This window comes from Oxyura jamaicensis, chromosome 1 (assembly GCF_011077185.1).
Source record: "Oxyura jamaicensis isolate SHBP4307 breed ruddy duck chromosome 1, BPBGC_Ojam_1.0, whole genome shotgun sequence".
Classification (NCBI taxonomy): domain Eukaryota; kingdom Metazoa; phylum Chordata; class Aves; order Anseriformes; family Anatidae; genus Oxyura; species Oxyura jamaicensis.
The window spans coordinates 34,588,556-34,604,285 of NC_048893.1; the positions used below are offsets into that span (position 1 = coordinate 34,588,556).

General features: G+C 36.6%; 1 protein-coding gene across 7 annotated transcripts in view; it reads left to right on the plus strand.

Moving 5' to 3' along the window:
• Positions 1–15,730, plus strand: part of USP15 (ubiquitin specific peptidase 15) — a 72,401-nt gene that overhangs the window by 9,067 nt on the left and 47,604 nt on the right. For 5 of the 7 annotated variants that reach the window (XR_004752719.1, XM_035332680.1, XM_035332642.1 and 2 more), the window contains exons 2-4: positions 7,515–7,642; positions 12,739–12,869; positions 15,571–15,697. Coding sequence is in view for 6 of the 7 variants with exons in the window: in XM_035332680.1 (XP_035188571.1) it covers positions 7,515–7,642; positions 12,739–12,869; positions 15,571–15,697 (386 nt within the window). In the remaining variant the exon portion in view is untranslated. Of the gene's footprint in view, positions 1–7,514; positions 7,643–12,322; positions 12,460–12,738; positions 12,870–14,809; positions 14,928–15,570; positions 15,698–15,730 lie in introns of those variants that run through there. The other 2 variants (XM_035332662.1, XM_035332670.1) reach the window with 2 other exon arrangements.

The window sequence follows — 15,730 nt, forward strand, 5'->3', positions numbered from 1 at the left end:
TGAGAACAAGTTCTTGTGAAGGTGCAAGATTACAGCTACTGGGACTGTGTTCCCTAGTAAATCAAAACAACTTCTCATACCCATATCAGATTGCCATTGAAGTGAATGCAGCCAATGCTAATATGCCTAACATATGCAAAATATATATGTACATACATATAGCCAGTAATTCACTGTAAAAACTCGCAGCTACAGTATTTGTTAGCATTTTTCAAAATGTGTCCCTATATCTGTAATTTCTCTTTCTTGGCTACATAATTCACTAAAACCTTCTGTTCGGTGTAATGCATATGTTATCTCACAGTTGTGTAAAGCTGGTCTACTGAGTTCACTCTTAAAAATATCAGTCTGAGAATAAACTCCCTACTTGTTTAAATTAAGAAGCATAAACAATGTTGGTGGATCCTGAGTTGATGAAAGGACATTATCTCTAAAAAGAAATTAAAGTCATTACCAGACTTCTTATATAAATATCCTGCTCATCTTTGTTCATAAAGGCTGTTAAGAGCTGAATATTGGGATAATGAATAAAGCAGTACTTTCTAAGTTATGATTTCTTATCATGGGTAGGCTCTGGTAAGACCTCAAGGATAGAGGGCTGGAGCATCTCTCCTATGAAGACAGGCTGAGGGAGTTGGAGTTGTTCAAGCTGGAGAAGAGAAGGCTCCAGGAGACCTTAGAGCAGCCTTTCTGTACCTAAAGGAAAGCTGGGCCTGCAGGAAAGCTGGGGAGGGACTCTTTGTCAGGGAGTGCAGTGATAGGACAAGCTAGAATAGCTACAAATTAAAAGAGGGTAGGTTTCGATTATATATTAGGAAAAAAATCTTTACTGTGAAGGTGGTGAGGCACTGGATCAGGTTGCCCAGAGAGGTTGTGGTTGCCCCATCCCTGGAGGTGCTCAAGGCCAGGCTGGATGGGGCTTTGGGCAACCTGGTCTAGAGGAAGGTGTCCCTGCCCATGGTAGCGGGGGTTGAAACTAAATGATACTTAAGATCCCTTCAACCCAAACCATTCTGTGGTTGTATGAAGACATATAGAGCCTTATCAAATCTATAATAGTTTCAATCCAAGTTTGATTATTAGGTTTTGATGTGGTCTGTAAGCAGTCCTAACTGTGGCATCGGACTGTTTCTTCCTTAACCAGGAAGATCATTTTGTTAGATCTTCTTCGTTTTGATCTTGCTATTTAAAAATAACTATTCAAGTATAGATACATACAGCTTCATAATACATTCTGTATTAACTGAAGTATTAAGCTTTGCCCTTGAGTGCACACAAATTACACGATCTTCCCTTCTTTCTACATGATCTTTTCATTAGCCCTCAGAATGCATCTTGCAAAAAAAGGATGAAGCCAATTATTTGTCTGCGAATAATCAGTTTTACTGATGCTTAACAGATATGAACTTATTTTTAATAGCTACAGAATTCAATTTTAAGAACAGTGCTTTGCACCAGTTTAACTTCTTTATTTAATTAGTCATCGTGTCTTTGTCCATACGTCCAAAATACTAGCTAAACCAAGTACTACTCATGGTGAATTCAAGCAAGAAAAAAGGAAAGAGATAAAGACAAAATAATTCGAGTAGCTTTCAATTTTTTTACATTTGTCCATTTTTCATTTTGCTTTTCTGCATTGTACTATTGGACAGGTTTTCTTCAGATAAACTCAGATTTCAAGTGATTTTTTTTTTTTTAAGATTTGGTTGTCCTTAACATGTTTTCTTTCCAGGCAAAGAACTTGACAGTGCCTTATAGTTCTTATCAGTCTTACATACCTCAATGATTTATAGGTAGCCTTTGTTTTTGTGCTAGAAATATGAATCTATTTCAGCATGTAAATACAGGTTCCGAGGTTATAAAAGAGGTGTTCTAGGTTTTTGCATTTTTGTGTTAGGAAGCAGAAAAGTTAGAACTCTTCAGTAAGGAGAACTCTGTAAAGAGACGTTGCAGAGGAAAATTTGGTCAGTAGCAAAATTAATTAATTGAATGCAGAAGAATAAAAGTTGATGAAGTGTTAACCATGACCATGTGAAATCTAGAACAATGAATCCCAAGCTTTCTTGCACTGTTAAGTCCAAAAATCAAAATTTTCTGTTACTTGTATGATCAGACATTTAATGCAAAGCATTTGGAAAGTAACATGGTTCTACAGGAGCAGTAATTTGTTAGGCAACATGTCCATTGTTTTAATGAATGCCTGTGTGATAATTTCTCTTCTGAGCAAAATTACAGCTTTCCTTTTTTAAGATTCATAGTTTCATTCAAATTGAGATGAATTAAGTAGAGGCCATAGGGTGGAGAGGGGGATGAGACTGGAGGGTTTGTTGGGAGAACAAATGCCTGAGGGTGGCTGTGTTCCTGAACACACCTTTGTGGGGTGGCTGTGTTCCTGAACACACCTTTGTGGCTGTTATGGAACAGTGCTGGGAGGCCACAGCAGAGGAGGAGAAAGGTGAGAATGCTGCTGGCCTTCAGGATCCTCACAAGACTGAAGTTGTGTATAAAACAAAGGATGATGGCATATCACAGTAATCCAATTCAGTATCCCTTTTTCCATTTATTAAAGAAAAATGACTCAAATATTAAGAGTTGGTTGTAAAAGGAATTGGGATTTGTATAGGCAGAGTGAAAGAACTTGATTTTTGCAAATGTGGGAAGAACTGCTGCTATTTGTACGTTAACTAGACAAACACACAAATACCAATGATTCAATTATCAGCCTTTTTCCTTTGCCCTGGGTCTGCCAGGACAATTATCTTTAATATCAGACTCTATATTGAATTATATATGAACTCTGTATAATAAAGTCACTCCATTTAACTTGATCGTACCAATTCAAGCTTCCATGGTAGGGTCTAGTGTGTGTTTTTCTATTCCAGAAAACAGAAGGTAACACTCATTTGATTGCAATGGTTAGTTATTGTTCAGAGAAAATTTGTTTGCAAGAGATTTGATTTTCTTTTTGTAATTTTCAAGTGAACTATATTTGGTTTTCACTGAATTTTCCAATTTTTATTCATGTGATCTTTTAAATTAAGTAAATTAAATTGCCTAATGCAGGCTTCTGTTCACTCTATTCTCTTTTCCCCGCTCATTTGTGGGTAATAGATAAATACTTTTCTCATGAATTTGGTAGGGAATAGTTTAGAGGAGAAACTTTAAAAGCCTCATGCTTTCTCTTTTGGGTCTTTAACTCCAAAAACATTCTTGTGTTCATTGAGCCAAATCACATCTGAAGATATCTGCATCTATTGATTTCTAGAAACAGAGGTACTTAGTATCTTTGTAAAATTTAAACCTATTTTGCTCATTTTTTTTTCCTCCAGTATGGCTTAAGAGGACTTTAAAGTAGTAAAAATATAATTGAGAGCTTCTAGTAACAAACATACCAAATATTTTAAAGTATACATGGGAGCTGTTGTGATGCTGCTTCACTTCACATTGTATACCTGTTCTCACAGGCTTGTCATTTTTGATAGAAGAAGCTGATTCTCATTTAATTTCACAAGTTTGAGGTTTGGTACATATGTATTGCTGCAGTGATCATTAAATCTGGTATGGTACTGTTGGAACCTGAAAAGGTGAGTTCAGCAAAGGCTTTAATGTAAGAAAGTAAGGCTTTATGTGGATACTCGTGTTGCAAAATGTGTTTTTCTGTGTGTAGAGAATCACAGAATGGTTTTGGTTGGAAGGGACCTTAAAAAATATCTAATTCCAACCCCCCTGCCATGGACGGGGACACCTCCCTGTGGTGGTTTTACTGTGCTCGGCAGCTGAACACCACAACCGCTCTCTCACTCCCCCTCCTCAGATGAGGAGGGGAAGAAGTAAAGGAAAGAACAACTCACGGGTTGAGATAAGGATAATTTAAGAGAAAAAATATTATTAAGGAAATATTATTATTAATTAAACAATTCAACTAAAGGGAAAAAAGGGAAAGGGGAAGAGGGAGGGGGAAAGGGAATAACTAAACAAAACAAGTAAAGGCTATGTGGAAGTGCAGAGGAAAGAAATTACTCTCTACTTCCCACAAATGAGCAATGCTTGACCACGTCCTTGAAGCAGGGCCTCAACACATGTAGCTGGTGTTTGGGAGGAGGACAGACGTTTTCACAACAAGAGCCCACCCCTCCCCTCTTCTTCCTTTTTCCACCTTTTATTGCTGAGTGTGACATCATATGGTATGGAATATCCCTTTGGTTGGTTTAGGTCAGCTGCCCTGGTGATGTTTCTTTCTCACTTTTTGCCCACCCCCTGGGAGGGTTAGAGAGAGTCCTGATGCTGTGCCAGCACTTCTCAACAGCAGACACAACACCGGTGTGATACCACTGCTGTTCTAGCTACAAGTGCAGAGCGCAGCACTGTATGGGCTGCTGCAGGGAAAGTTAACATCCCAGCCAGACCAGGTTGCCCAAAGCCCCATCCAGCCTGGCCTTGAACACCTCCAGGGATGGGACACCCACAGCTTCTCTGGGCAGCCTATGCCAGGTCCTCACCACCCCTGGAGAAAATAACATCTTCCTAATATCTAATCTAAATCTTCCCTCTTCTAGTTTGAAGCCATTCCCCCGTTGTCCTATCACTACACCCTCTGACAAAGAGACCCTCACCAGCTTTCCTGTAGCCCCCCTGTAGGTACGGGAAGGCCGCTCTGAGGTCCCCTGGAGCCTTCTCAGGCTGAACAACCCCAGCTACCTCAGCCCCGCTTAACAGGAGGGGTGCTCCAGCCCTCTGATTATCAAAAGATGCAGTCCTGCTGTGTCAAAAGTGTGGCCAGCAGGTTGAGGGAGGTGATTCTCCTCCTCTACAATCATGAGCCCCCACCTGGAGTGCTATGTTCAGCTCTGGGGCCCCCAGCACAGGATGTATTAGAATGAGTCCAGAGGAGGGCCGCAAAGATGATCAGCCTGCTGGGGCAGCCTAATTTGGAAGGGTTTAGTATTGCAAAATCATAATGTTAGGTATCTCACCATTCTGGAATAGGGCTTCAACCATGCTGGCTCATGACAAGTCTGATGTGATGCAGTGTGCCCAAAACAGCCTGTTAAGTCACTGCCAGTTTCCAAGTTTGGTGAGGGTGGAAAAGGATATTTTTGCAGCAAAATACTTTTCAAATACATTTCCGTAATATTAGTTAAAACCAAACTTTTTTGTTGTTTGTTTGGTTTGTTTGTTTGTTTGTTTTTAAAGTTCTGGTTCCAAAAGCAATTGGAGACCGTTGTCTGACTTTGCTAAGTGTTTAAGATTACAGAAAGAAAACATTTTTTACAAGTACAAGGGCAAAGTTATGTACTGAGCAACTTCAGAAGAGACAGCAACTAGTAGTGGAGATAACTTTTGAACAGTGGTGGCAGGTTGTGGTAGTAGAGTAGACAGGAGACCTGCGAGGTGGCTGAGGTATGTGCAGCAGAGTAGGGCTGGCAGTGAGGCAGAGAGCTGGTCCTTAACCAGAGCTGTTGCACTGGCAGACCTGCATCTGTGGCAGCTGAGCCACATCTCGGCCCCTGCTATTTATGTTGTTGTACATATGGTTGTTACAAACGAAGGCTGTGGTTCGTAATTATTCCTAAAGATAGGAGTAGCTTGTTCACAGACTTATTATTAGTGTTGATGTAATCATATTTTGAATCAAGACTATTTAGCGTGTAAATTAGGATGTTGTTTTCACAGATGTTGTAAAGTTGCCTTTCAGACCTTGGTGTTTGATGTTTTTGAAGAAATATAGGGCAAGTAAGCATCCAAAAGCCTGTGGTGATCTCACATACAGGTATCTAATGCCTCCTACCTCATACTTTCTAAAGGACCTTATCTATAGATCCATATGCTTAAGGAGTGCGTTCTGTAGAAATTGAAAAGTTGGGGCTTATTGAGAAGAAAATCTGATGAGCTGACTACCAAGCCTTCTTCGAAGTACTACTCAGAAGAGATCAGTCCTTTAGCAGAAATTTGCCATCAGTTCTTCTTGAGGCTGTCTCCAGGCTTCATCTGTGTGTGTAAGGGAGAAAAACTGGACCTGAAAAGAAGAAATAAGTCGAGACTTAAGTGTTCTTGGTTTGCTAATTCTTATTGTCACTGCAGATTTAAGGTTCTGGTCATGTGTTTTTTGTTTTTTTTTTTTAAAAAAAAAACTGTTATGAAAAGTGCTTATCCAAGCAATGTTTTTGTTCGTAAACAACTTCTTCAGTTACAAGAACTGGGAGTGTTGTGGCTTTAGTTCTGGGTTCTTCCATGGTACTTGTGAGTAACTCTGACAGGGTGAATGCCTACTAAAGCCATATGCGTTAGCAGACTGGAATTTGAATCACCAGGAAGAGTTTTGAGATGTCTTAAAGGTTCAGTAGGATGTTATTGGTGTGCTGCAAATAGGAGCTCAGTAGTCAAACACTGGAGAAAAGAATGAAGATTACCTATGCTCTCTAGTTTGATGCAGTCATTCATCCTGATAATTGTATTTTGGTGTGTAATAGGTTAGTAACAAAAGGGTTGGTACACAAAAGAGATGAGATGGATGCTTTTAGGAAAAAGAATGAAAGTGAGTCTTTAGGGAAAAACAAATGGGATCACCAAAGAAATTTGGTATCTTAATGAAATTCTATACTAAAAAGAAATATAAAATGTTAGATATCACTGGACTCAGTAAAAGTCAAGCTAGCAATAGTTTAACCTGGGTAGAAATACTGTGAAGCTGGGTTTAGAGAGATTCCTTTATATGGAAGTGTGAAGTTGTTAGTTGTGTGTAGCAGGAACATCTAGTACTGCCTCAAAAGCAGAACATTTATTGTATGTGTTGATGCTGACTCAAAGAAGAAGACACCTAGACTTTCAGGTTCTTGACAGGATGTCAGAGTTTCAAGGTTTGGGGGCTTGCATATGAATGTTATAAATAAACCACAGCAGAAAAAATATTTTACTGAAAGTTGCCTCTCATTTGTTAAAGGACTGTCTATAATTTTAAAGGTATAATAACTTAAATCTCTTGAATTCACGAATTGAGAACAGGAATTAAAACTGATGATGTTTCGTGCTAAAAAGGAAAATGTTTTTGAAACTTGCTATTTTTCAACATCGGGTATGCTGTATTGGTGGTCTTGCAAAATTGTACTTGTCCATTGTGATTAGTGGGATCTTTAATTCCTCACAATTTACAAGTCTTTTTTTGGTAGGAGATGCTGATAATGTTTAGCAGGCCAGGAACAAAAACATTCTTCATTTTCAGAGGTCGATATGTACAATTGCTTTAGTAGGAGTGATTTGGTAATATGGGGAGTAGTAGCATACAGATCACACTCTTCTCTGAGTTTTAACTTCCTTTTATAATATCTGAAGTGACTATAAATGAAAGGTGTGATGGTCTAGCAGCTATGGTAGAAACATCCACTTGAGATGCCACTCAAATTCTCCCTCTAAAATAAAATTATATTATTACGCGTAACTTCTTAATTACGATGCAATACTGTAACTTTGCTTTAGATTTTGCCAATAATGAGCTTACCTGTCTTCTTCCATTTCAGGTATCTAGTGGATAGTCGCTGGTTCAAACAGTGGAAAAAATATGTTGGTTTTGACAGCTGGGACAAATACCAGATGGGAGATCAGAACGTGTATCCTGGTCCTATTGATAATTCTGGACTTCTCAAAGGTAACTGATTCTGTTTGTGTAGTAAGCCAATACTAATGCTTAGTGTAAATTTGTCACAGATTGTTCATTTTTTGTAGTCAATTGTGTAAATCTCAGCATTCATGAAGGTGAACCTTTGTTGGAGTTTTTTTTCAGTGACAAGAGAACTAGAATAGTTTTCCCTAATGAAATAAAACTTTATAAATAAAATTATTGGAACTCCTTTGCAATGGTAACAAATATTTAACGATATAAAAATTGCTAGTTTGTTATGATGGCTTGGGATACCTTGGGAGATGAAATTCAGTTGAGTAGACAAACAGCTCATCTGAATTAACCAAGATTTTTTTTTAGCTGAACTAAAACGGTTGTTTTAAGATAAGGTTTTAAGTTGAAGTATAAAATTTATGTTTGTCAACGAGCAACAAACCCTTACTTTGATTCTGGAACATTTAAGGAAAAGGTGTTATATAATTTAGTGATAATATAAAGTGGTCAGAAATGACTGAGGGTAGTTTCTTGATGCTTTTTGGTCTTCTAAGTATGGTTAAACTCTGTCACTGTTTTAATTGCACAGTTCTGGCTGACTTTTGCTGAACTGTCAGATTTGTGGACGTAGGTCTCAGAATTATCTCCCAGATAATTTAAAAAATTAATCCTCAGGTCAAATTTTATATTCAGTATCTGGTATTGAAATAGTGTTAAGGCTATAATTATTTAATCTGTAAATCCTAGTGAATATCTAATAGCTAACTGGTCTTCATCTTTGTAGTTACAGAAAATATAATAGTACTACATAATTTATGTGTAGTAATGCAAATTTTTACAACTTGATGGGGTTTATGATGACCTATGACTTTCTTAATTCAAAACTTCTCGTCTGTAATTCATATCTCATTATTTCACAAGTTATGTTAAAGACATTTGCCTTTTTCATGGGATTTGTCCTACCATGTTGCACTAGTTGTCACTGTGAGCGAGTGCATGTCTGACTAGTATCAGTGCCTTTGATGAAGGTGCTATATTGTCATATGCTCTCTTCACTCAAAAGCTTGAAGGTCTTTGCTCCAGGTGAGTGACTTTTTTTCTGAAATGTGAGGATCTAGTTCCTTTGTACAATCTTGTAGTAAATCTGGTAGTGAGGGAGGCATGTTCAGGTGACACTTGTCGGTGAAATCAGATGTAGCAACATCCTTTTTTATCCTCAGTGAGGCAGCAACAGCTTATTCTTTCTTCTGTGTCTAACCACTTTGAAAAAAAAAAAGGTGACTTCTAGATGTGCAAGGCACTGTGCTGGATTATTGATAAATTAGGCATAATCTGAACATAGTAGGTTAAAGTTACTTTGAACGTGAAGTCTGTGTTGGGGTTAGCCATCCAAATCTAAAGTCATATTAGCCATTTTGCTAAAAATTCCTGACAGACTTTTCTTAGTATCATTTTGACATACCCTTTTCAAAATAAACACAACCTTGGGGATGAACTTCATTGTTTGCTTAGGCATGGTTCTAAAAATGCAGCTCTGCATTGGCAGTGATACCATACATCCAGTTACTGTCTGGCAGCTATTGTTCCTGTGTGAAGGAAGTTTTAAAATTAAGGGCATTGACACTTACCAAGTAGGAGCTGTGCTTCACCTGCTGCAGAGCAGCAATACTCTGTACTAGGTTTTCAGTGTAGTATAAAAAGAATCTGAAAATGCTTATGTTTTTTAATCCTGTCTTAATAAATACACTTAATAAAGCTGTATATTGTATACACTGGTGGTTATCATAATATTCTGTTTGAACCTGATTTAATAATCTAAAATAGGCATGCTTTCTCAGGTGTTTTTCAGTACAATCCAGTGATAAGGAAAACTATTACTAAATTCAAGAAAAAATAATTTCAGAAAACTGATGTAGTATGTTGTGCTCATATTACTTAGATACTGCTCCCTTATTTCCAGAACATTTAGATGAAGAGACAGCAATGAAAATTAACAGGTGGAGACTTCGGTTAATCTTAGCATTCTCAGATGTGTTGAAAGTACGCCATCTTGAAAAGAAGAGTTATATAGTCAATGTTAGATAAGCAAAGCAAGCAACAAAGAAGTAGTTATCTAGAATAGTTAATTTTTTATAATTAGAAAACTGTTCCATATGAGGGACTCAGTTGTCAGTGTCGAGGGATTCTTTGGGGGAACAAGGATCTGCAAAAATTGTAATAGGGAAAAGCTGGAGTCTCTAGAAAGATGGAATGGAATCCAAATGGTATCTTCTACTTACAAACTTTTAGCAATAGCAGGTCAGTATAGAAATGCATTATGAACTTTTTAAAGAGATATTTGGACCCAAATATATGTTTATGTATTTCTCTCCACAATCTACTCCCAGTTAGAGTGAAATGGTCTTATGGTACTACCAACCACCAGAAGCATAGTATTGAGTGGGCTAAGTAACAAGTGAATTGTTTCAGCAAATGTTTCTTGGATAGAGCTCCTGAATATAGATTTTTCCTAATCAGTGAAGACAGTTTTGAATCAAAATTTAAGGCTCTTGAGAGTTGTTATTTTTGCAGATAGTTTGAAACAGACTGAAAGAAAGAAGAAAGTCTTTTTTTTTTTTTTTTCAACAGGTACATTGGTTGACATCTCATTTATTAGGTCACATTAATTATATTTATTTCCATAAAGAATTACATTTTGATCTTCCTGTGTATTCACTGAGATGTTCATGTGAAATTCCGTTTTACTTTTTGCTTCAACAATGTATGTATTACGGCTCCCAAAGAGAAATCCACAGTCTGAGGTTTTCTTCCTCTTTCCTTTCTTTGCATTCTGTGTTGGGCCCCTGTTGATATCCCTGACATTTGCCATCTCTTCTCTGACTGACATGTTGAACGTTGCAGAGCTCTTCGACAAATGAGGAGACGGGTGCAGCAGCCGTAATGATTTCTATAATTCAACCAGATAGGAAGTAAATATCAGATTTATTGACATCACAATATAAAAGTCTACCTTTGTGTAAGCAAATCTAGAATCACTTCTTACACATACTTCAACAGATCAAACAGTATCTGACAACTTGTCTGTAGCAGCATTTCCATCTTTGCTATTGCTACTCAAAGATATGGAAAAATTAAGAAAAAGCAGCTGAAATCATTTTTGCTTTTGAGACGTGAAAATCCTGAAGAGTTTTGAAGTAGTTAGAAGCAAGGTAGTTAAGCTAAGAGAACATGTTGAAGCCTGTGATTTTTCTTGCTAAAATTGCAACAAATACTTTGGCCGTTTCTGAACTTCATTATCCCCTCTTCTAAAATAACTTCATAATACTAATAGCTGCCTGGTTGTATTTAGGGGGTGTGTTGTTGGGTTTCCTTTGTTTAGCTCTTCCTACTAAGTAATTTATGATTTTATTTTGAGAAAAATGCATGCAAACCATTTGTACCCTCTGACTGCTCGCCAAGTCATCTTTAATCTGGATAGTTTATGTATTATCAAAACAGTATCCTTTTGTCATCTCTGAGCTAAATGTTAGCAACAAATATCACGCTTAAAAATGCATGAACTGAGAACAATATGCTTCTACCATGTTATGCTCATATAGCAAAGTACTTGGCTGGAGAGAGAAAGAGTCAGCACAAGTGGTACACTACCAGAAGTAGAAGAATGCTTTGCATCCTTCTTTTCCTGCGTTTTCACCATTCTAGTGACTAAAGCAAAAAGTGTTCCTGTTTCCCTCGTTTTGCCATAAAGCCACAAACCCTCTAAGCTAACCGAAGCTGTGGCATATACAGTGGAGTAGGGGGATGCCTAGAGTCTTGGTAAGCTGGAATCTAGTTCACTCCTCCCACAAGAAAGTGAACACCCATCTCTTAAATGTCCTGAATAGTGTTGACCTCCTGTAAAAAAGGTATTGTTAAAACTAATTTTATTAAATTCTTACGCACACAAAAAAGATAGTTATTATTAAAGGATGATTAATTTTTAAAAATGTGAGGGGTTTTGATGCTCAGAGATATTTTTTTTTAGTTGCGGATGCCTTATGTTCTTTGTTAAATGTGTGCAGACGGGACACAAGAGAAGTCATTAGTGCTTTTCATGTGCATATAATATTCAGATTTTATTTTTGTCCTTACAGAAGAATGTAGGTAACCATCTTCGTTTTGTTTAGAAATATTATTTACAAAAATACTTCCAAGAGGAGAGCCAATATTTGAAGCAATTTGAGGTTATTTAGCCTTACTTTTACACCCAGTTTTAATTGTGTACTTTCTACAATTTATTCCTGTAGGACAATGAAAACTGACTGTCTAGTTACTACAGTCTATTCTTCATATATATCTTCATACTTAATTAAGCTTGTTAGCCTGCTTCATTCTTTGGAGATAAATGTCTGGTCTCAGTTTGTTCTCACTCTGCATAGAGGGATGTTTGCAGCCCTGTAGCTGTATGCTGCCAAATGGAAAGACAGCTCCCTTGATTGTCTGAAGCTTGCAGTGATGCAGATCTAGAATCACTTCTTACACATATAGAATAGCTGCCCTCTTACTACTGTAATAAGCATTGAACCAAAGCTAAAGGCATGCTACTTATGTAAGAGATTGCCAAGCTGTACGTCGTTCAAGTGCTGCCTCGCTGTCCCTGTGAAGAATTTGGTAGGGACTGTGTTTCCAAAGCACGTAGGATCCTTTAAATAGGAGGATTGTACCAGGCCATTTTCCCAGCTTGTCATGGAGTGAATAACTTTGAACTTTGCCTCAATCTACCGTAGCTACCCATTCTTTCCTATTCAGTGAAGGATGTGGCAGTAACGTGAAATGGAAGTGTCCATGGTGATGTGGAAATGTGTGCAAAGGTGGGGAAATGGATTGGATTCTCCAAAAGCGGTGTGTGATAACAAGATAGGTGCTCATGATTGCATGTGGTTTTTGTCTGCTTTCATGAGAGCAGGCATACTACCTGTAATAGGTATGATACAGGTGTACTGGATAGCATGCCAGAATAGTTTCAAAAGTTTAGCTTTGAATGCCATAACATAACTGAGAAAATATTGTTTGCTATTTATGTGAAAAAATGTTTCTTTAAAAGCTTAGCAGAATTAACGTGCTGAAGTGAAAATATCTTTATCTTACAGATGGTGATTCTCAGTCTCTCAAGGAACATCTCATCGATGAGCTGGACTACATCCTTTTGCCAACTGAAGGCTGGAATAGGCTAGTTAGCTGGTACACGCTGATGGAAGGTCAAGAGCCAATAGCTCGCAAGGTACTCTTAAGTTACCCACTGGGATGAATGTGATTCAAATGTAGTCCTGCAAATATGCAGGAATTCCAGAGGAATGCATTAAGAGTTGTATTTATTAGAAGGTTTTAAGCCCTGGCCTATGATGACTGTATAGACAAATTCTGCTTTAGTTGCTTATGCATACCTAATTTTTATTCATATTTTAGAGACTCAAAATTTTGAAAACTGAGAAACAAGGATGCAAAGAATGTAATGCTTTTTTTCTGGAAATAAACCCACTGATTTTTCAAGAAGGTCTTGCTTTAGAAGCTTGTAAGTCTATTAATGCAAATGATTTTGTAATTAAATATAAAACCCTAAAACTCTATTGGCTATATTAGTGAAAAATCTAGTTCTAATAGTGTTAACACTGGTAGAGTAATTGGTTGTTCCTCTTCTGATGAGCAGAATCTTCTGTGTTCGGCAACTTGCTATGGTAGTTTTTTGTTTAAGAAATAAAAAAATCATCTGAGCATAACTAGTCCATGGTACAGTGGAATACTGTGACCCTATATCAGTATGAGACTGTCAAAAATTAACATATTTCACTGTTTGCTCTAGAAACTGTCATCCTTATTGTTACAGTAATATAATGTTTTACCAGTTTATCGATGAGATAATCATTTCTGTTTGTATTATTTCTTAATATTTTCAGAATAGTGATTATAGTTGCATCGTAAGTGGAGTGAATTACTAAGTATTAGAAATGGTAAACATACCCAAATGTATTTAAAATTGATCTTTAGGGCATATTTTTTAAATTACTGAGATCTTTATTTCAATTCTTTAAAAGCTGCTGAAAGAATCTGATTAAAACATAGTTTGATATGCTTTCTGGTGTAATACAATTTTTTCCCTCTTTGACATGAATGTGGTCTAAATACATGCATGCTGGCTGCTTAATTCAAATGTGTTCCTTTCAAGCAATTGCCAGATTTAGCTATAGAATGATTTTTGTCTTCAAGATCCATTTGGTCAGCAAGGAAAGTTTGTTTTAACATTTTCTTTAGTACATTAAGAGACCTTCTTTTTTACAGAAACATGCCTGGAATGTCTCTATTTTTCTTTAGTTCTGTAAGAGCTGAAATTTGTCTAAATGGCTCTACTTTAAAGATGTATATGTAGTATCAACTTGGTACTGTTGTTCCTGAAGATGAGTTTCAGCAAACTGAATGCTTTTACATCATCATTGTAAATGTTCAGCAATTTTAAAATTTTAGAGGGAAGTGGAAGGAGAGAGAAAGTAATGAAAGTATCTTGCTTTGTACTTGCAACGAAGTGACTGGAAAAATAGATGCAGTGTAATGAGTGGCCAGGTAGATTGGCATAGATCCATTATGTTCTGCCAGTATGAGCAGTAGTTGTCATCTGAGATGCATATTCCAGTTCGAATAAGTGAGGGTTGTTTTTTTTTTTTTCGATGCTTTTCTCATTTGTTCACGAATCTTTTTCCTATCTGTCTTAATGGTGTTTTTTTTTTTTCATAGTGGTGGCATGGTGCTTTGAAACTTTTCTTTTATCCCCATCGTTACCTCTACTTTTGGGGGTAGGAGGTGGGGGGCATGAGGAAGTTGAATGTGTTATTTGACATTTATTCATGTCAAATAACATGAATTTATATGTGGTAATGCATGTACTGTGTTTTAAATCTTATTCTAAGAAATGCCTTAATCACATTCAGTTTTGTTTACTGCAACTATTTTGTTGTTACTCTAGTAGCTGAAAACCCGAGTAAGGTGCTCAATTTAAGATACATTTTTATTTAAATGTAATGACTGCCAGCCATGATAGTTAAGGCAAACAACTGAAGAACAATGGAATTGTTCACTTTTTTTGTTCCTATAGCACATACATACAAGTTATATTACAAGTTGTACAGCAGATAGAAGATCTCTTCTAGCTATTAGCTGGTGGCTTTTTTTTTTTAACCATATTTGTCAGATGTATCACATATCAGGGTGATGGTTATTTTGGGAACAGTCTACATGACTAAGTACTGCAGTTACACTTTGGAAGATCAAAAGGAAAAACATTTAAGAGGTGACCCTGAATATATTTTTCTACATTTTACTTTTATAAAAAAAAAGGAATTCCTGTATACTTTATTAGTTTGTAATAGGAGTTACAAAAGTGAACAATAACAAACAACTGTAACGAGTAGCTGAAATTTCAAATGAATGTATTCATTATCAGAACATAGCTGATATTTGTCGGTATTGTCTAAATACAAGATTTGTTTAAAAATCAGTTATGCGATATCCAGAATTTAGTAGTGTGTATTGGTTTTGCTAAGTATTCATTAAGTGTGAAAACTAGTTCTTCATGTTTTGAGGAAACAGCATACAATGAATTTGTTCTGAAATAAAAAATAACTTTTGGTGTTTGTCTTTAGATTAAGTATCTTACCTTTAGATTAAGTATGCATATTTGTAATTTCCACTGTACTTAAGACTTGAAAGTCATGGTGTTATACACAGATAAGACACAATGGTTGTGAGAAAACTTTTACTTTTCAGTTTACTGTATTTCTAAAAAATTATAGTAGAATTTCAGTTCTAGTTTTTAGCATTTATTAAGTGTCTTGCTTTCCCTGAACTTAGTTTCTTTAAGAGGTCTCAAATGTTTTGAAGTGTGTATATAAAAATATGTTTGGACTGATACTTCATGTTAATCTGTTTTTCAGGTTGTTGAACAGGGTATGTTTGTAAAGCACTGCAAAGTAGAAGTATATCTAACAGAATTAAAGCTTTGTGAAAATGGAAACATGAACAATGTTGTCACGCGAAGATTTAGTAAAGCTGATACAATAGGTATGGGCAACTATTTTAACATTATGTGATTGT